The sequence below is a fragment of the Formica exsecta genome, unplaced genomic scaffold (assembly GCF_003651465.1).
Source record: "Formica exsecta isolate Colony F162 unplaced genomic scaffold, ASM365146v1 scaffold4, whole genome shotgun sequence".
NCBI classification, from domain to species: domain Eukaryota; kingdom Metazoa; phylum Arthropoda; class Insecta; order Hymenoptera; family Formicidae; genus Formica; species Formica exsecta.
This window is the reverse complement of record NW_021851238.1, coordinates 1,881,795-1,902,534: the sequence shown is the minus strand read 5'-3', so window position 1 is coordinate 1,902,534 and position 20,740 is coordinate 1,881,795. Positions and strand designations below refer to the sequence as shown.

Genomic DNA, 20,740 nt, shown 5'->3' with positions numbered 1-20,740 from the left:
ATTAAAAATATATTCTTATAATTACATTATTGTATTATGCACATTAATGCTTTTACTTCATCATGTAATAAAACTGGTAAAACTGGAAGATGATTGATTGCAAAATATCAGTTTAATATTTTTTTAATTTCAATACGTTTCTAGTAAATAAATCCAAAAATATTTAAAACACAAAAAATTAATATAATCATCGTGACTTGATAATATCCTGGCGCCTTTGTTATAGATTATATTGCCAGATTATAATTTAAAAAATTAATAATAATAATTAAATAATTTGATTTAATTAACTTGTCGCGTATAAATAATAACATCACAAATGTATACAATCCGTATAAATATTTACCACGATCAATTCTCTTCGCAAATGTATATGGAAGATATTTTTTTTTATATTCTCAACTTTGCGACAAAAATATTTTTAATTTATATTTAAAAATATCACTCGGTTTTTTCAGATATTTTCTTTTTTCTCGCAAAATATTCTATAGTAATATTATTTTATATTATATATTTTTAATGTAAGTTTTACAAGATTTTACGTTGACGACTCGTTTTTAAAATAAAAACTTGTACCATCAACATACATGATATATTGACCGATATTGGCAGATGTTAATTAAGACGCTCGCGATACTTTTGGTATTTTGAGTGAACATGCTATCATTTACTTTGCGGCAGCTTGCTCAACGCGAAAGTTACATACATATGTTGTAGGTCTTCCTTGCAGCCCTCACACCCGGTAGTAAACCGATCCGTACTCTATTCGGTATATCGAGTTACCACGTTGTTACGCGCTGCGACCGGAGAACCGGTCCGGACTCTCTCTATGATGGACTTATCGCAGTGAGCGGCTCCGCAGCATGAACCGCGAGAATATTCCGTTGTGCTGGAGGGATGCGAATTCGGGATTATCGCTATTTTTCGCCACTTTGTGCATCGTTGACATTTTCGGTGTGTTTCCGATAATCGCGCTACCGCGGTCGATCGTCCAATGCGGTGAGTCTTGCACTTTCCATAAAAAAGATTGCACTAAAATGTTCATCGAAGAAAAGATTATTACAAGATATTTTGCGAGAAAAGAAGAATCGAGTTCTAATTAGAAATCAAAGATATGTGTCACAAATTTAATTCAATATCAAAAAAATATATACTTAGAGAAGAATTCTATAAACTATAAACATTTGTTTGCAATGTTATTATATGCGATAAGTTAATAAAAAATATCGGATAATAATTATTAATTTCTATTCTAGTAAAATATAAAGATGCCAGCACAATTTCTTTTTCTTTGTTAATATTCTCTATATATTTGTATATATATTTCTCTATATATTTCTATATATTTCTCTGTATATGCTGTATATATTTTATTCTCTAATTATACACATTGATAAACCGCTACAATTTTTATATGTAGAAAAAGGGACACGGTGTGTAAAATTTTAAAAATATGTATTAATAAAAAATATATATGATGTATATCTCTCATTAGGATTGTACGGGATTCCTCTGGTGCTCATTGTCTTCAGTTTACAAATTTATACGGCTATTCTCTTGGGAAGGTCATGGATCATCGCGAGTACTCTGGATCCACAGATTTTACGAAAAAATCGGTATTTTCTAAAATTGAAACGTTTAAAATATGTCTAATGAACGCCACAAATTTTAGAACATCTTTTAGACGTTCTCCAACGAGAACATGTTGAAAAATGTCGATTCCACATTTTGATACGATTAAAATTTTGCAGCTATCCTCTCGCAGCTGTGACAGAATTGACGATGGGACCGCGCGCACGATCTATTGTCACTCTTCTTTTAGATCTGACAGTTTTCGGTTGCGGTATTCCGAATTTGCTAGTTGGTGGGTAAATAATAGATACCTTGCATTATATTAATAGGAGAAGTAGAAATTTTGGTCTCATTTTAAAATGTATTTTCCGTCATTTACATCCCCATTTATCATCCCCAGTGTATCCTTTACGCTTTAAATAGAAATAAAGCATTTTCTTGGTATCGTGTTATTTTTTAATGATATATATTCTGTGCATATAAAATATAATCCCTTTGTTACACATAATTTGTCCTCCAGCTTCGCAGAACCTGCATCTATTCGGGCTCAAAATATCGGGACAGCGTTTCGATTTCTCTTTCTGTTATTGGCTGCTAATAGTCGGCGTTTTACTTTGCCCGTTGATGTGGCTGGGCAGTCCGCGAGATATGAAGTAAGATAAACTTTTTTCTATATTATATTATAACTATCATAAATGATAATTTTTGAATCGTTTTATAGATGGGTGGCAACGTGCTCCAGTATCACGGTTACTTTAACAGCGATATTAGTATGGTGGAGCATCATAACTGACGATCGAGCATCATCCAACTTTGCGCCAGTAGTCACTTCACCGACATGGGATAAATTTATTTCCGGGTATACGCAGATTCTATCTTAAGTATAATTATGCAAAATAATGTATATCAAGTATCCCGATTACATGAATGTCCACTTTTGTTTTTGCATAAAATCGAATTTGATCGATTAATTGAAAAAAGTTAATAATTCGAATGAATTTTAGGTACGGTATGCTAGCTTTTCAATTCGACGTGCATCCTACTTTGATGACGATACAGGTTGATATGCGTCAGCCGCGAGACATCGACAGAGCCATATTTTCCTCTTTCTTAAGTAAGAGATGACAAAAGAGAAAATTAATTTTTTCGTATCTTTGTAAATATTAAGGTCGTATACAGGAAAAAAATCTTATTTTTCTCGAAGATTTTAATTTTTTTAGTTCAGTTTAATGTATTGAATAATTATTCACTATTGATTTTTCGATATCGGAATGATCTTATTTATCCAGAGTATATGTACTTTTCGCAAAATACCTGTTTGCTATTCTTGACATTAACTCTTTCTTTTCAGCAAGCGGATCTTTGTTCGCCGTTACCGCTTGCCTAGCTGTGTGGAAGTACGGTGATAATACGACGGCCAATATTCTTGAAGCTATGCCATCGGGATCAGTTGCCGATATCGCTATTCTATTAGCCGCTCTTCAATTATGTTTTTCCAGTGTAATCGGTTACTCAGCGCTCTTCCAGCATCTGGAGGATCACTGGAACGTGCGAAGAAGTAAGCGGCAAAAATTATTTTTTATTGAAAAATTAATTAATAATTCAATTAATTAATCGATTGAATAATTTTAAATTAAATATTCTTACATGTTGGATTCTTCCAGCATTTGGATGGAAACGTTGCGCCATGAGATCGGCCGTGGTTTTACTTAGTGTGGCCGTGGGTGAATCGGTATCACGATTCGATATCGTCATGGCCCTCATCGGTGGATCGTTAACCGGATCGCTGGTTTTCGTGTTACCCCCTCTAATATACAGCCGAGCATTAATTTTAAAAGGCAGGTCGATTCGAGAATCAACTACCGAAGGAAAAATCTGTGTGGGTTCTCGCAAGAGATTCAACAGCGAAGAGCAACGTTCGACAGATTCCGGAGCTCATTCGCGTTCTATCTATTACGGTTTCTTGAATGCCACGAATAATCCTCACAGGTACATAAGGAGTTGCAGATATTTAGACAGAACTATATATAAACTGAGGAATTAAAATAAAAAAAATAAATAAATAAATGCATATTTATTTGGATATATACACTTTTAATATGTAATTTGAAAAGCTTTCATTTTTCTAAACTGTTTTAGATTCATATAATCTATACTTGAATGTTTCGATGTTAAATTTTTGACAATAGATATGCATATCTATACTTTGATGACTTGGACGAAGAGACAAATTCATATTCAAGCGAATTTGTCGATTGCTACAAGGACGAAGGAGAGAAAAAGAATATCATCCAAATTCCGATGATTAGCACTCATCGGGAGGATCAGCCGCTTCTCATTGATGCAGCGGAGCCAACCACAAGTCGAACCACGAAATCTACAGGCGATCTGCAACAAGAGATTGCGGAAATGACTGCGAACAAGAAAAAGTTATGGACTCTCGAAAGAATGATTAATTATCTCGGCTGTTTCATAATAACGATTGGTATAGCGATCACGCTATCTTCGACATACGTCAACATTTGGAACACCATACGTTACGTACGTTTTACACCGCCATGCATCATCAACGCTACAGCAAATCGAGCCTCTACGTCATAGCTTAGTTTTATTATATATACAATTAATAATATGTTTGTTTATATATTCTTAAAGATTCAATACAATTCATTAAAAAATTATTATGCTTAAAAGTTTTTTTTTATTTCGGGATTATATGAGAGAGAATATGTATTAATCTTTTCGTGTGTGCATATATATAATTTTCGAATATATATAACAAACTTGGAGCACACATCACACTCTTATACATTAGCATTTAGTGTAATTTTTTTTTAACAATAATACATTATTATAATAATATACTATTATCACACAAAATTGTTTTATTTGTGGGAATTTCTAGATGAGATATTGGATAAATTCAGGTAAGTATGCCAGATTAAATGCATACAAATGCACGAAAATAAATATAAAAAATATGCTGATTTATTTGACTTAAAATTAGAATTCACATCTTCACTCATCTTCACTTATTCCTATCTGATTTGTAGTAGATTCCAGCATCTTGAATAATACTGTCAGATAAGTCGTCGCTCTAGTACATTCTTAATAAGAAGACTATCTTTAGGAAGAAGACCACCTGTCAGGTTGTATGTACAATTGGAACATTGATGGAACATTGGTAATGGAGATATTGGTGTCATTTACAGGAAGGTGAGTCGTCACAAAAGATATTGAAGTAATATCCTGTTGTAACCACTGAAGGAGATGAATTGTTGTTTGATTTGATATAAATAACAGTAGGCGAAGAAGTTGAATTGGTATGAGAGGTACTAGAGCAAGTAACAGGAGAGAAGGAAGAAGTTGAATTAATACGAGAAGAACTAGCATATGTAAGAGGCAAAAAAGAGATGGATTGGCATGAGGAACACTGACAAGTACCAAGAGACAAAGACGATGGCTAGTCATAAAAAATGGCTAGTCATTAATGCTAGTAGCAGGAGTCAAAGAAGAAGATAGGTTAACATGAGACATATTGGTGTAAATGGGAGGTAAACAAGTGGGTGGATTCATATGAGAAATATCAACGCGAGTAACAGGAGATAATAAAGGAGTTTGGTTGGCGCAAGTCAAAGGAGGCACAAAATTTGGGTTGATATTAGAAGTTACATAAATAGAAGACATAGGGAGATTAAAGTTGACATTGACATCAGGAAGATATGGATACGAAGAAGAAACTGGAGAGGGATTAAGTTGCAATTGAGCCGACGATAAATGAGGATAATAAAAAGGAATTCCGCTTCTTATCCTTAATAATTCCTGTATATCCTTCATTAACAGATAAAAATTAAAATTAAAAAATATATATAAATATATATAGAAATTAAGTTATTGCATACGTAATTAGATTTAAAAAATTTCAGAGCATTATGAAATATTGTTATTTTTACATCAAACAAATACTTTTATGCAAGTTAAAAGTGATATATATTTTTGAATCAATCTTTAATTAATTTTAAATCTAATATAATATATTTAACAACCTGATTCAGCTGTTTAACCTCATCATCACATACATCTTGTTTGTTAATATCATTGTTTTCTTTTGACAAGTGTAGATTAGTAAGATATTTAGCTGCACAAATATGATATGATATAAATAATATAAACTAACATCAATTTGTGGTTTATATGAAATAAAATATTTATTTGATACTTACACTTTTTTCTTTGTGTCCTATCCTGTGACTTAAAATTTCTTGGAGTTGACTTCACTGGTTCCGAGGATTTTTTGTATGGTAAGAATGCATGTTTGTGATTAGAATCATCACTCATAATTCCAAGTGTGAGTAACGAATGCTGCTTTGGTGCATACAAATTTGTTCCTAAAAAAAAAAAAAGAATGAACAAAATATAATATTTTTAACTTTAACACTTTAACTTTGTATATTTACTTAGCTGTGCTTCGCAATTTAATATGGATGGTAACTTTTTGTTGACATGTGTTCTACTTGGAAATATTGTAGATGATGTATTGTCTGCGCTAATTGTCATCAATGGCTTTTAAGAAATCAAAACACATTTGATTATACAAATATAGATATATTCTCTATGACATACAAATTTGATCAAACACATGTAAAATTTAAGATTAAAATATTAATATAGATAATATTCTACTTACTGTTTGAACTATGGGTGCAGACAATGGTGGTGCATCAATAATTTTATTTGGTAATGCTATCTTGTGATGAGTGATGCATTCTCTATTTTTCACTGTTGGATTTTCTTTTATTACTGTATTTCTAAAACAAAACATTGAAAAGATTAAGTTCTCTCATTACACTTTTGGAACCTTCCAACTTTTGCAACATTTTAATCGAGATATAAACCTGTTATTATTCATTTGTTGTATTTTGGCTATCTCAGTCTGTTTTAAAATTTTGTTTGTAACATTAAGCTCTTTAAGCAACTGATCTTTTTTCTCTCTAGATTCGGAAAGATTTTTCTCCAAAATGGAAAACTTTCCATTTAATTTGTTCAATTCTGTTAGAATCTGCTCGCGCTCTTGTTTTTCTTGTCGCAAACGTTCGGCTTCGGTCTCCTGTTCTGAAATAAAGCATATAAAAAGGTAGGAAAGCAAATATAAAAGCAATCATAAAATCAAACAAAATAACATACCTTGCTTCTTCTGTTGCCTTTTTTTCATAATGTAAAATTTTAACTTTGGATTTATTTGCTTTGTTTCTAACTGCAACATTTTTCTCTTAATTTTCTCATAAACTTATCTGATATCACTTAAGTATAAATTATTTATTTTATTTCCACGTTCCTCACAATTTTTCCACGTATCTTCTTTTTCTTCTTTTTCGTAACAGATTTCTCTTCCTTGTGAGCGAGTACTTTTCATTCTGCGTGTTATTAGTACACAAACATGTAGAAATCGAGAGAACATTCCAGCAGATTCCAGAAAGATTTCTCTTTTTGTTATATCCGCAAATGGGAAGACGACCAGAAGATAAACGAAACATTCAAATTCAAAACGATTTACGGTAAGACTTCTTTATCTTGGCGCTATGGGAGATCTGTCAGATAAATCTCACAAAGCTTATGCGTGCGCTGCGCATAGCGTCATCGATCATATGATCTGATTTCTAATGGCGTCTGCTAATTTCACTGCGCAGACGCGAGCATCACCCACTGCCTATGGAGTGATAAGAGCAGAAAATTCTTGGAAAGCTCTTGACAGTGCGAGCTGCCAATCACCGCGCACGAAACTGTCATCTGCGAGTGGCACTCGATTGTCCACATCTCCAATTGGCTAATTCAACATAGGATCTTCTGATTAGTTGATCCAGTGGAAGAATTTCAAGCATCGGTCGTTGTAAATAGCTGTGATCAATCGCAAAGTGGTCGAACGGAACGCTCTCAATCAGATGTCACTCTTAGCAGCTAATGTTATATTCTTCCCATAGACATAGTATATCTAGACCGACCGTTTGCCTTTATTTAAGGAGTGGGGACCGATGCGCGAGAGAGAACGCAAGGGGCACGAAACAGAGTATGTCCTTTTCTACGTGGGCATCGGCCCCCACTCCTCAACACTCGGTCTAGATATACTATGTCTATGATTCTTCCCTTTACTCAGGGGAGTCGCACGTCGCACAGATTATATTTCTCTCCAATTATTTCGCATTCATCCGTATCAATCTCGTTTGCAATTTTGCAAATTATAAATTATAATGTTACAGAGCTACCGTAGCGATATGGGCTCGCAAAATTTCAATAAGCAATATTCTGCAGTAAAAAATATTCAATTGCTTCAATTTTTGCGTTATACGATACGATACGATATGATAGTTGATCGATACCTCGAGAATCATACAATATCGTTTTACGATAGATTTCGAATTGTGATCAATATAATGGAAAGCGAAATATATATTGTAGTTTTGAAATTATTTTATATTCGATTATTTATCGTAGACATAAACACTTTTTTTTTAAATTAACACATTTTTGGCTAATTCGCAATTGCATTTCTAGATTTGATAATTCAAATATTTCTAGATTTGATAATTCAAACATTTTTTTTTCTTAAATTAGCATATTTTTGGCTAATTCGTAATTGTATTTCTAGATTTGATAATTCAAAAAGTTTATCTCCTCTGAAAAAAAAAAGATAAACAAAATATCAGCTTGCACAAGCTGTAAAATTAATTTTTTAGTCTTCTGAATCTCAGAGATTGTGATCAGAACCTTGAACCATATTCCAAATTATTATCTCTACTCTCTCGCTTTCAGCTTATAGTTATGCAATACGGTAGTATACATGGCGAGATAAAGTACTCATTATATATTTATCATACATTTAGCATATGAGAGAGAATTATGACGATAAATTTTACGAAAAAAGAAAGTTCCATAACGAAACCTGGACGGTGGATGGGAAGACAGGTAGACAGGTCTGTAAGAATGTGTATACACAATAAGGCGTTCTTTATTTCTATAAATCTTCCGCTTATCTAGCAACGTATAGAAATACTCGATATTTATTAGTATTGTGTCTAGATTGTATGCCGGATTAATGCGTAGGTAGACAGGTAAATATAACAAATTCCACTCTCTTCGCAGCGCTCGTTAACTCATACTTGTCTCGTCTCAATGCGCGAATGTTCAATGCTCTCGGCGCGGGAGCTCGTAGAAAAAAAAAATAAAATAAAGACATAGAGAAAAGAGAACCGTTTCTCTTTAAAAAAGAACTGTTGCTTTACGCGTCCCCGCCGTCGTCGCCACCAGCCGTCAGCGACTTGCTGTGCTGCTTATCCCGCTTGGCGTTGTGATAGAGGTAGGAGTGTACACGCAGACTATTACTGTTCTTATATTTATTACCACAAAGCTTACACGTGAGACTTTCAAGCGGACCATGTATATAACGGACATGGAGTTTGAGATTCTCCTTGCGCGTGAAGTGACGCAGGCACCACGGACACGCGTACATGCGTATTACCTTGCCGCGCTCCATGCGCAGCGTAGGACCCAGCTCCGAGACGACGCGCAACGTCGTCTCCAGCGGCAGACTGCTGCCCGGGATACCCTTGACGGTACGCCGGCCCTTGCTGCTAGCATTCGCTGTGTCGTATGCGAAGTCGCCTCGAAACGCCGTCACGTTGCTGAAACCTGCTAAAAATAAAAGGATGTGAGAAAATGCTGCACGTGGTTTGTCCGATGTAACTATCGAGACATTATATAAAATGCGAGAAATATATTTTTGATGGTATGGTATATATATGTAAGTGTATAAAGAAAAGGGAAGAGAAAGAGAGAGCGATGGAATTATCATTAATAGTACATAAGCATTGTGCACGATGAGATGCGATTTTTGTGACATTGAAAAGATTAATGCGATAAAAATGGGATATACCTCTGCATAAATTAAATATTGATAAAAGATCGATAAAAGGAAATTGATGACATTATGCTTTTTTTCCATTCAAGACGGTAACAAGACAAGTAACGTGTTCATTTTATATACAAACAATATTACATTCAATGTAAGAGCTATATTTAAAATCGTATGTGCAGATATAATTTCGCGATTTAGATAGGAGAAGATGGGACATCTTTTGACAAGAAACCAATTTACAAGCAATGAAATATAAAACTGATCGTACACATTGTTCTCTTCCATCCATTCTGTAAAGGAATGGATCTTGCGAATTAGTTTTCTCCTCAAACATGCAGCTGATTAAGTTAACTGTGAATTAACTGTGAAAATAAGTAAACTGTGAATAAACAAATAATGCAACAAAGATGTAAAACGTACCGAACGGCTGATTTTGTGAATTCTGATTGTAGGGAACTAACTGCATGTCTGGCGCATAATCTGTAAGATAATACCGCTTTCTCTAAACATTCATGGCTAATGAGATATCTGATGAATGTGGAATATAGAGAATTCGTGATACATCGCTTGCTCGGATTTGAAACACCCATTCGCGTGAACATGCAAAACATGATATTGCATTGATCGTAGAGACTAGATTGACTTTAACCCCCGGCGTTGCAATTTAATGAACGAACCGATTTATATCACATTTCAATGTGACATATAATCAAGAGATATATAAACAGATGTCATAAATATTTTTTGTTGGATCGTTAGAAATTTGTAAGAAGAAATTATCATTTGTTGGAGAAGTGATAGCGAATCTGAGCCGTCGATACTGGCTAGATACCGGGGGTTAATTAAAAAATATGCATAAAAGTGCTTAAGAAACTTGCATCACAATCAAACACGTGATAATGATTCTTAATAACAAAGTACACATCCATCCGTGGCAACACTTGAGAGCGTCAAACCTTTGAGGCGCCGATACCGCTGGTACAGCAAACTTTTCTCTTTGTCGAAGGGCGTTTCAGCTCCGGACGCTCGCTGACATTTCGACGACATCGTCTACTGATAGCATCGCCTTTAAAGTACGAGATGCCAACAGAGCGAGGAGAGAGGGGAAAGATCACTACCTTGTTTCTGTTGCGTGTTCTCCTCGGAATTATAGACTATTTTCTCCGCTGTATATGGTTTGTATCTGGCTTCTGTATCGGTATCCATCCTATAATCCAGTGGCTCGTGCTTCGCTTCCTGCGGCTGATTCACTTCGGACGTGCAATCCAACGGCGACTCTTCCATTCTATTCGATACGCCCTCGATTTTACACGTCTCGCTGAATGCTGTCAATGTGTCCGGGAGATTGTAGTCGCCTTCCGTGCAACCATGTTGATGGCAAGTGACACTTGACGTCTGTTCTGTGAATTGTTTAATTTCTTCTGTCGAATTTTCTGTTGTAGTGTTTCGCCTCGTTGCCGTTGATTGCTCCTCCGTGATGTGCTGTGTCAATCTACCAATAGCGGAAACATTTGTTCCGTCTGTACTGCCGAGATCACTTTTGTCTCTTTCCACATCAAAAAAACGATCCTCAAAGTCTTCGACATTTCTTCCTAGAGTTTCTTCGAGTTTCTACAATGCAGTGATCGACTTTATGAAAGCATGGGCATGTTTTAATAAAATTTCTACAGAGTGCCTTAGAAAAAAATGTGCTTTCTCCTCACCTTTATTTTAAGCTATTATTTTTCCTAAGATATTCTGTATTTTCAAAAAAAATTTCAACTACATTATCACACATACTTCATCTGATTCTGTAGTCAGTCCTTTTATTTGAAGAGTCTCTGCAACCTTAAGGAAGCTGGCAATATCTTCTTGCTTTATATTAACCTCTCCTTGATACATGAAATGTAGCATAGCAGATAAGTCTCGGTAATTGACATCTTTCAGTATGACAATAGGATGTTTGCATGAATTTACCTGTATGTACAAAATACATCAATAAACAGCTATGACAACATGACAAAACGTTGCGACTGTCACTGAGATCAGTACCTTGAAAAGCTCTCTAAAATATGTGCTGCAAACTGACAATATCAATTTGTGTGCTCGTAAGATTTGACCTTCAGCTGCTAGTGTAACATCCACAAGCTGCTCGTCTGTCAACAAAGTGTACAGACCTGAAGAAAGGTTTCTCGGGAAACTGTTCCATACCAAGGAGAATTGTTCCTCAGACATTGCTCCTATATGAAAGATATTTTATATACTTTGACAAAATGAGAGACATTAATATCAGACTTATAAGTACTATATTAAATCACTATTATAATTAACTAGACAGGTACTATTTCACTTTAGTTTCTAACTATGCTACAATACTATAGCTCACCAAATAATATAAATTGTATATGCCAAGATATATTCTATTCTTTAATATATAGTTTCTTTAATATACAGTTTTTTTTAACAGAGTTATCTTTTTTTCCCCAGATTTTTTTTCAAATTTTAGCCGTTTGACAAAGAATATTGTTGTCGCCGGCTAAACTAATATTTATTTACCTTCGAATTTTGTGAAATTCTCGAAAGCGTGCAGAACCGAAGAAATTAACTTTCAATGATCACTTTTGTCGTGCCGCGACAACGATGAGGTTCCGTGACGCAATCTCAGGATCCCCGTCAAACTCTTTATATCGCAATCAGGATAAAGCAAGACTCTTGCTGAGAGATCGGCATAAAACATTCGAACACCGTTCGCACTTTCTCGCGAATGATCCGTGAGGTGCAAAGTTGTGGATGGCGCTTTCGCGTATCGGCGTACAGGTCTGAGTCACTTTGTTATTTGCGAAATTACAAAACCCCAGTGCGCCATAAATCATGCGAGCTCTGGCGCGCCCCGAGATGGCGGCGCGCGATCTCGCGCAATGGCGTCGCCACTTTTTAATATGCCACCTCGATACAAAATAAAATACAAAAAGTATATATACATATACCTACTTGATATATATCTCTCACAATAATAGAGATTATTTTTTTATTCTATCTATAATAAAAAGATTATTTTTTAATATAATAAAAAGGGCTTACATAATAAATAAAATAAAAAAATTATTCTTTCTATTATTGATAACTAAAAACAATAATCTTTCTATTATTAATAATATAAAAAAGATAATCTTTCTATTATTGCGATAATCTATTCAAAGTACTGAGTTAAAAATCTTCATTCTTGTTCGAATTTTGGATAATTCATGGCTCCTTGGATTTATATTAGATCCTTGATCCCACAGATCTTTTAAATATGAAATAATCAATTGTATAGAAATAATCGGATCTATGTGAATCCTTGGTTCCTTTGGATTCTCTTCCATTTATAAATCCTTTGTTTTATCCAATATTTATGGATGTACTTCATGTCAAACGATCAATGATAGTATCATGGCTACTGTTAACTAAACGGAAACATTTCCACAGGCCGTAGCGCGCTTCCCAGTCAACGAAGAACAGTTCCGGCTTGTTCCAGAGAACGTGGTGCACAGCAAAGTTGTACTGGGATTGGATGGGAGGATTTAAGTGCGGCGCCCATTGCGCCCTTTCAGTTACAATTCTGTTTACGTAATCGTAAAATACTTTAGCCCTGTGTATCCAACAGATAAGCGACATGACAGAGATGATCGTAGCGTGCATATGGCAGGCTACTTCCAGGCGATTGTCTTGCTGCTGCAGAACGATCTCTTGCAGATTCATAGCGAGACAGACCAAGGCGGCGGCCGTGAAGCCGCATGGCACTTCAACGGCGATCAGGCACATGGTGCAATATGTCATCTCCAGATTCATCCGTGAATCCGAGTGATTCGCCAGACTTCTCAGCAGGCTGTCGTGCAGTAATTCGCGATGTAACTTGAAGAACAGCCGGTCCTCCTCACGACAGTATGAGATGCGAACATTGAGACGTGTCTGCTCGAAGAAGATCTTGGGCGTATCAAAGATTGCTCGGTTGTTCCTGCGATCCAACAGATACTGCAATACCCGATTGCCCAATAGACTGGTCAGCCGACTGACAGATCCTACCATTCGCATCAGCAGCGGAAATATCGTCGGCGTGAGAGTCTGCTCGTAAAGGCCCGCCCGATGCGTGTAAGCGGCATATTCCAGAGTGCTGCCGAACTCGAGGACAATCTCGTCGGTCACGCCAGCGGCTACCGTCCACGAGCACATATGTTGTACGATCACCAGCAGCTGATCGTTCGGCAAATGCTTTATAGTGTTCCTCAGACAAACCTCTAGGCCCTTCTTGAGACTCGCGTACAAAGCCGAGATAGAAGAGTTGGATGTCGCCGTCAATCGTGCGATTATACTGGCGTAAAAGAGAGCGAGCATCCTCTCTACCGTTGCGACCGTTTCTTGCGTCGCCGGCCACTCGTACACATCCAACAGCTCGTACAGCATCCTGATCATGGCGCGGGCATCTTCGACGGTGATCTCCGGCAACGACAGTTTGTCCCAGACCGCGTGAATGATCAGTCCACCGCTGGCCGAATTGACGTCCAATAGGCTGTACATCAGCTCGAAGCAGAAAGTTTCGAATTCCCAGAGCCGGTCGCGGTGAATGATCTCCACGATCGTCTCCACAACGTCCCGCGATCTTTCCGGCAAGTAACCTTTCAGCAGAGCGTGATAGCAGTCACGGGCGATCTTGAACCTCCGTCGACGCTTCCAGTCGCACAGCCCGTTCGTATGCAGTAGATTCTCGTAACGCAACAAGATTTTCAGCACGCTCGTGACGAGTGCTTGAGGATGACGGGACTGCAGTTGCTCTCTCGTCGCGTTTTTCACGATTCTTACGATCATATCCAGAATCTTATCTTGTTGAGTCGGCGAAACAATGGTCGAGAGGCTCTGGGAGATATCATTCACTCTCCGCGCGAGATCTTCATCGGTGATCATCGTAAAATCAAGATAGAAAAATTGCTAGAATCTTGAAGATCTCAGAAAACGCCGATGATAAAAGCCGGCAAGCGCCTAGAAAATGAGATATGGAAAATTAGAAATGGAGATATTACGAAAACAATAATATTAATATAAAAAATATGTAGAAAAATGATATAAAGATATGTAGAGAGATAAATTAAAATATTTAAAAAGTATATATTTTATATGTAGGTTAAAATTTAACTTTCAATTTTTTATGTAGATTCAAAGATATGAAGTTGCAGCTTGTATTGCGTTAAACATTCATATCTGATTTCACAACGTCCCGCGATCTTTCCGGCAAGTAACCTTTCAGCAGAGCGTGATAGCAGTCACGGGCGATCTTGAACCTCCGTCGACGCTTCCAGTCGCACAGCCCGTTCGTATGCAGTAGATTCTCGTAACGCAACAAGATTTTCAGCACGCTCGTGACGAGTGCTTGAGGATGACGGGACTGCAGTTGCTCTCTCGTCGCGTTTTTCACGATTCTTACGATCATATCCAGAATCTTATCTTGTTGAGTCGGCGAAACAATGGTCGAGAGGCTCTGGGAGATATCATTCACTCTCCGCGCGAGATCTTCATCGGTGATCATCGTAAAATCAAGATAGAAAAATTGCTAGAATCTTGAAGATCTCAGAAAACGCCGATGATAAAAGCCGGCAAGCGCCTAGAAAATGAGATATGGAAAATTAGAAATGGAGATATTACGAAAACAATAATATTAATATAAAAAATATGTAGAAAAATGATATAAAGATATGTAGAGAGATAAATTAAAATATTTAAAAAGTATATATTTTATATGTAGGTTAAAATTTAACTTTCAATTTTTTATGTAGATTCAAAGATATGAAGTTGCAGCTTGTATTGCGTTAAACATTCATATCTGATTTTATAAATCGAGTTTTCGAATGATATTATGTAGCAAAGTCCAAAATTAAAATTTTTTATCTCTCTCTCTCTCTCTCACCCCCGCCGATAAGAGAAAGATAAAGTAATTAAAAAGTCTGTTTATGAGCATAAGTAAAAATGATTCGATATCATTTATGAAAAATTTTACTTATATAAATGTAGTAAAATGTAAACGATATGTACGTACACTGCGTCATAGTGCAAGATTGTCAATACGCTAAAGTAGAAAAAAAAACACATTTTATTTTGTATTTACAGATTTCTATACAATGTATGCACATAATGTACGAAGAGTAAATCTTACAACTCTTCTCTTGAATGATACAAGATGAACTTGCGGACTTGTGAATCCTTAACCGTGTGTATATCTACCCATCGTTAGATATATAAATCTCATGTCGCTTCAACAAAGTAACAAAACGCGCGTTTAGAACCACAAATCGCCGCCAACATCCTCGTCCGGTTGCGACAGTTGTTGTTGCTGCTGTTGGTTTTGTTGCGCCTCCTGCTTCGGAATGGTGCTCTCGGCATCGTCGTCGCTCTCGGAAACAGCCAGATCGTCTTGGATCTTATTCTCGCTTTTATCATCTCTAGCCGGTAAACCGGCCAGCAGAAAGTCCGACGGATCATAATTCGGATCGACGTCCATGCTCTCATCTGCGAACATCAAGACCAAAGTTTGATTTAGCAAAGATCCAATACAATTACGTCATTCACCGATTGAGAAATCCAACACGATTCGAAATGACCAAACAATTCGAAAATTCATTTCATTTTCGAGAAGAATCGTGTTATTTATTTATCCCAAACCGTTTCTTGTATACTATATAGGCTAATATTTTTAATAATATTTAAAAATATTTTTAAAAATATTTATAATTATTTGTCTCTTTTGAATTATCTACGTCTGTGTAAAGTTCCAAATTTTTTTTTAAATGATCGATTAGCGAACCAAGCGATAGAGGAATCAATTATCGTTCGACCGTTTGAAATTTTATTTCTCAATCTTTTATACTTACCTTGCTGAAGCAGTTGCTGCTCGCCTACATAAAAACCGACGTTACCTAATTGGACCATCGCCTCGGCTGCTTGTTGGCTATCATCATCCGCTAGTACAACACCTTCCTCCCTGACCTCGGTCAACTCCAGCGTCTCCATTTCGTTTTGTCCGGAATGTTCGTCCGTAACGAAGGGCACTTCATCGAATTCATCTTCACTGGAGAATTGAAGATCTGGAGTAGAAAAAGAAAGAATATTTAACAGAACTCTTCCAATTTATATAAAATAAAATTTAGATTATACTACTTTACCTTCTTCGAGCACATCTTTCTTTTTGGAGTTTCTATCAACGTCCGTTTCCATGTCTCCTTCGACATCTACGAAATCGAAGTCATCCATGTTCGACTTGCCAAATGGATTCTCTGGAGAACTGGTCTGACTCTGAGAATAAATTCAATGTTGAATAAAATGTAGAAGAAATTAAGAGTTGTATATTAACATATAATAAAAAATTAGCAAAGGCTTGATATAATAAAATATATAAAATATATGCTATAGACATAAAAAATATTAAAATATTAAATGTAAAAATTATAATATAATATTACATTTCTAAATTCAGATTCTGTGATAGTATAATTTTCGTCTTCTGGACCAAGCCACGAAGAATCCATATCAGCTTGCTCCATCGCACGTTTTTGCACGAGCAGTATATTGTTCTCCAGTTGTGTTAGATGTTCATCGTACTAAAATATAATAAGTTCATCATCGTCTGCAACTTTTCGCTTCAGTAATTTCTTATTTCTATTATACTCTTAATAACTTCTATATATTTACTTAATTTAAAAATGTATGTACCTCATCTAATGTTTCTTTACACACTTTAACCAGTAATTCTGCCTTATTTGTGAGCGGAGAATCCTTGCCATTATAAAGCGTGCAATTTTCCAAAATCTGTTCGATATCTCTGAGAAATTCGTGACGACTGTGATATTTATGTGCTAAAAAAAAGGTTTTAAAAATAGACTAGGATTAATTTTTTTAAATAAATAAAAATTTATTCAAAGCATGTAAATCTTTTCTGTACATAAATTAAAGACAAAGACTTAAGTTTCTTACCCGAAACTTTTTTGGATATCGTTTCCAAGTCCATTGGTTTCTTCACGATACTGTAATAATCTTTCACCATCTTTTTATTGACAGGTTTCATAAACGGCCACACTTCAATCATAGATTTCAACTTGTTGTTAACAACATTATCCAAGATGAAGGTGAGGGCAACTTGGTCATCATCGTCCAGAAGAGGATTGATGGCCTTCTCTAATCTCATTAAACGATCCTCCTTCTCGCCAAGCCTTTCGACGCATGTATCTAGCATTCTTTTGGCAGCCACAGTTAGCGAACTCTTCGCTCCGTTATAAAGCGTCGAGTTTTCCACAATTTGATTAACATCTGCTAAAAACTCTTCTCTACTTTGATACTTTTTCAGCCTCAAATTCTCACGTATGGTCTGTAGATCCATAGGTCGTTGTATAATCTTATGATAATCGGGAACTGCCTAATGACAAATAATATAGATAATATTTTATGTGAGTTTTAAAAAAGATATTTTAAATAAGTATCATTTAAATCTGTATATATACATAAGTTTATAGTTATAGCTAAATTTTAATTCAATTTTCATTCAATTTATATTACAGACATTAGTTCAATCTTTTCTTTTTATATTTTATATAAAAAGCTCTTATTCTCTCTTATCAAGACTTTCAGCTTTATCCTCGAATAGTTGAAATCAATGCATTGGTAGTAAGTTAAAATAATGTTTACTTTTGCATTGACTGGAAATAAGAAAGGCTGTACATCCGGCAAATCCCTCATTTCATTTAGAATACTCTCCAACATCGTCGACATTACAACAACTGGATCAGTCCTACGTCTGTTGACTGGCCTTTGATGACGTTTCAAGTAATCACAGTGGTCATCAGTGGGTGGTTTCCTGCGTTTCTTCGAGTTCACTGCTTCCTTCGGCACTTTGAGTACCAGTGCACGCCTCTTCACCTCCTCGGCATGCTAAAACAAACCAGATATTCGTTTACGATCTCTTTTAGATCTCTCAGATCGTGCTTATCTAGAAAAAAAGTGGGTATAAATTCAGACTCATGTTAAACCCACGAATCACCTTGATCAGTTTCGACGACAGCTTCACTTTGGTGCCATCGACATTTACCAAATCCTGATCGTCGGTGTTCAATTGTTTTTCGATCTCTTCCTCTTGCTCCTCAGTCATCGCGACATTGACCGGCGCAGTGGCGATGCTGTTTTGGTAAAGTGGGCAGGCCTTATTGGTGCGCATGTGACCGACGTTGCCGCAAGCGCCGCACTTAAGTTTTAGATCTGGCTTGAGTTTAGGCTTTTTGCGCTTGGGAGGTGACACCTCCGGTTTTGGATGTTTAGGTGTAGTGGTAGTGGTAGTGGAAGAAGATGGGAAATTAGAGAATGGAAGGATACTGGTCGAGGAAATAATATTGCTGCTCGGAGTGTTGGTGTTGCTGCGATCGAATATATTGTTGCTATTATTGTTGTTACTCGAGTTATTGATGGCGCTGCCGTTCACGATCGGTCCGCCCATCATACGCTCCCTCTCCTGATTTCGCTTGATCCGCCGCAACTGCTCTTGCAACCTACGTTTCTCCCGCTTCATCTCCTCTTTCTGCGCTTCGTCCAACGTGGCGAACTGCTTGATAAACGTCTCGTCTTTCGAGTTACGGATCTTAAGGTACGTATCGATTACGGCCGGCTTCCTCACCAATTCGACCCGCGTGTATTCTTTGCCCTCCGGATTGCGGAAGGTACGGTAGATTTTCAATACACGACCTTGCTGCGCATTAAAATTGTTAATCGGACTATCTTCCTCCTCGTCCTTCTTTTTATTTTCCTTGCCCTTCTTGTTCTCCTGTTCTTGCGCCTCGCCCATCAGCATCTTTCGTAGCTCTTGTCGCTGCTGTTCTTCCCGCTCCAACGACAGTTGCGTACTAGTCTTTTTATTCGACAGCATGTTCTCAATGTTTTTACCCATTTCCTCGATATCCGAGCTGTCTTCTTCCGAGCTCTCACCCTCATCCGTACTCAGTACCTCGTTTGACGACAGCACGCGGTTCTGCAGATCGAAGATACGCTGGCACTCCTCTTTATAACGCTCCTGATGTTCAGCAATAGAGAAACGATTGCCTCGGGAAAATTTTGTCATGCCTTCTTCACCAGCTTTCGCCTTCTCTGTCGACAAGGTTCGTACCACGTCGATTACCTCCCAACGCGATAACTTCTTGATCTCTTCCTCGGGCACGCCAAACTTGCGCAACAATGCTTTCGCATTGTTCAAAGACAATCTCCTCAGATCCGCATCTGTGCCAGTTACAGTTCTCTTTGGTTGAGCTTCTTGCTCCTCCTGGTTGGAACATGATTTTATGATTTATTCTAATCTGCTTCTTTGGTTAACAAATTTCTTATCTATTTCATTTTTTTAAAGATATCACATTGTTATAAAATTAAGAAAACTATTTAAAGAAATACTGATTAATAACTTACTAAAGATATTAGTGTTATATTTTTAGTTTTGCAAATTCAATTTTCTTTCGCATGACAATGTAATGCATTTTTTCAAAGTTTATTCAAACAAACCTTGCTAATAGTTGGCTTATTCGGTACTCTGACATAAGAGAAGCCTTCACCGCAACCAGTTGGATCTGCCGGACCGGCCAATTGTAGCAAACACTTTCCTTTCATGGCCTGTATGTAAGCGCGCGTCGTATTCCACGGTGCAACCTTTACCTCGTCGTCCATTTTGAGCTGCATGTCTTCGTCGTCGTCGTCCTGCGGAGTAAATAGGAATTTCTCACCGTATCCGGCGTCTTTTAAACGCTGCTCGGCCGCGATCATGCTGAAATAAGCACAACACTGCTCCGGCGATACCATAGCGCGAATCTCTTCCTCTGTTGGCAATCTAAAGTCCGGTTTTATCACCCACCAGTTGGAATCCATTCCTATATTATATTAGATTAATTATTTTAATTTGTGAGTTTATAGAAGACATAAAAAATGTGTATGGCACAACACGTTTCTTCTATATAAATTTACTTTAATGCAAAAGCCTATATTGTAAAAAAAACCAAACAATCCGAAATCGGTTACGCACCGGTTCTCTTAAAGTCTGCACATAGTTTTAATCTCTTCCTGATGCTGCTCTCGCTATGGGACGGAAAGGCTTTTTTTATGTCGTCCATCTTAATCCGCCGAGGTGTATCGCGCGACTTCCAGAACAATCTATATATGAACACTTGCAGGAAATCGCGCACGAAATTGTTCGCCCTTTTCGAATTTGGTCCCGGTACTTCGTACAAAGGG

The 20,740-nt window shown here is 36.7% G+C and overlaps 5 protein-coding genes across 9 annotated transcripts in view; 1 reads left to right on the top strand and 4 right to left on the bottom strand.

Moving 5' to 3' along the window:
* Positions 1 to 20: 20 nt before the first annotated feature.
* Positions 21 to 4,211, top strand: LOC115239932 (amino acid transporter AVT1C). Its single transcript, XM_029814801.1, has 9 exons — positions 21 to 999; positions 1,496 to 1,616; positions 1,752 to 1,864; positions 2,093 to 2,225; positions 2,294 to 2,431; positions 2,577 to 2,686; positions 2,924 to 3,130; positions 3,237 to 3,561; positions 3,762 to 4,211. Exons 1-9 carry the CDS (start codon positions 864 to 866, stop codon positions 4,171 to 4,173), a joined length of 1,695 nt encoding a protein of 564 aa, XP_029670661.1. The 5' UTR covers positions 21 to 863; the 3' UTR covers positions 4,174 to 4,211.
* On the bottom strand, positions 3,631 to 7,242 carry LOC115239933. 2 transcript variants are annotated; one of them, XM_029814803.1, is made up of 7 exons: positions 6,757 to 7,242; positions 6,468 to 6,684; positions 6,260 to 6,380; positions 6,030 to 6,135; positions 5,796 to 5,960; positions 5,619 to 5,710; positions 4,542 to 5,403 (listed from the first exon to the last, which is right to left on the bottom strand). In XM_029814803.1, the coding sequence occupies exons 1-7, from the start codon at positions 6,833 to 6,835 to the stop codon at positions 5,053 to 5,055; spliced, it is 1,131 nt and encodes a 376-aa protein (XP_029670663.1). In that variant the 5' UTR covers positions 6,836 to 7,242; the 3' UTR covers positions 4,542 to 5,052. The 2 variants fall into 2 exon arrangements, with proteins under 2 accessions (XP_029670664.1, XP_029670663.1); XM_029814804.1 differs by lacking the exons at positions 4,542 to 5,403; positions 5,619 to 5,710 and adding an exon at positions 3,631 to 3,960.
* A 1,315-nt stretch (positions 7,243 to 8,557) lies between these two features.
* Positions 8,558 to 12,451, bottom strand: LOC115239965 (longitudinals lacking protein, isoforms H/M/V-like). 4 transcript variants are annotated; one of them, XM_029814861.1, is made up of 6 exons: positions 12,017 to 12,451; positions 11,513 to 11,700; positions 11,261 to 11,437; positions 10,600 to 11,092; positions 9,902 to 9,961; positions 8,558 to 9,258 (listed from the first exon to the last, which is right to left on the bottom strand). In XM_029814861.1, the coding sequence occupies exons 2-6, from the start codon at positions 11,693 to 11,695 to the stop codon at positions 8,846 to 8,848; spliced, it is 1,326 nt and encodes a 441-aa protein (XP_029670721.1). In that variant the 5' UTR covers positions 11,696 to 11,700; positions 12,017 to 12,451; the 3' UTR covers positions 8,558 to 8,845. The 4 variants fall into 4 exon arrangements, with proteins under 4 accessions (XP_029670721.1, XP_029670722.1, XP_029670723.1 ...); XM_029814862.1 differs by having other exon boundaries at positions 8,558 to 9,255; XM_029814863.1 differs by lacking the exon at positions 9,902 to 9,961 and having other exon boundaries at positions 12,017 to 12,450.
* A 130-nt stretch (positions 12,452 to 12,581) lies between these two features.
* LOC115239903 lies at positions 12,582 to 14,533 on the bottom strand. Its single transcript, XM_029814740.1, has one exon. The coding sequence runs from the start codon at positions 14,399 to 14,401 to the stop codon at positions 12,866 to 12,868; it is 1,536 nt and encodes a 511-aa protein (XP_029670600.1). The 5' UTR covers positions 14,402 to 14,533; the 3' UTR covers positions 12,582 to 12,865.
* A 1,030-nt stretch (positions 14,534 to 15,563) lies between these two features.
* The window catches only part of LOC115239955 (transcription initiation factor TFIID subunit 1), an 8,322-nt gene continuing 3,145 nt past the window's right edge, over positions 15,564 to 20,740 (bottom strand). Inside the window, 10 exon segments of the mRNA XM_029814846.1 lie at positions 15,564 to 15,997; positions 16,360 to 16,572; positions 16,651 to 16,780; positions 16,948 to 17,085; positions 17,198 to 17,340; positions 17,459 to 17,897; positions 18,167 to 18,409; positions 18,519 to 19,784; positions 20,018 to 20,379; positions 20,532 to 20,740. The exon segment at positions 20,532 to 20,740 is cut by the window's right edge and continues 5 nt beyond it. Of these exon segments, the coding sequence (XP_029670706.1) occupies positions 15,768 to 15,997; positions 16,360 to 16,572; positions 16,651 to 16,780; positions 16,948 to 17,085; positions 17,198 to 17,340; positions 17,459 to 17,897; positions 18,167 to 18,409; positions 18,519 to 19,784; positions 20,018 to 20,379; positions 20,532 to 20,740 (3,373 nt within the window). The 3' untranslated portion in view covers positions 15,564 to 15,767.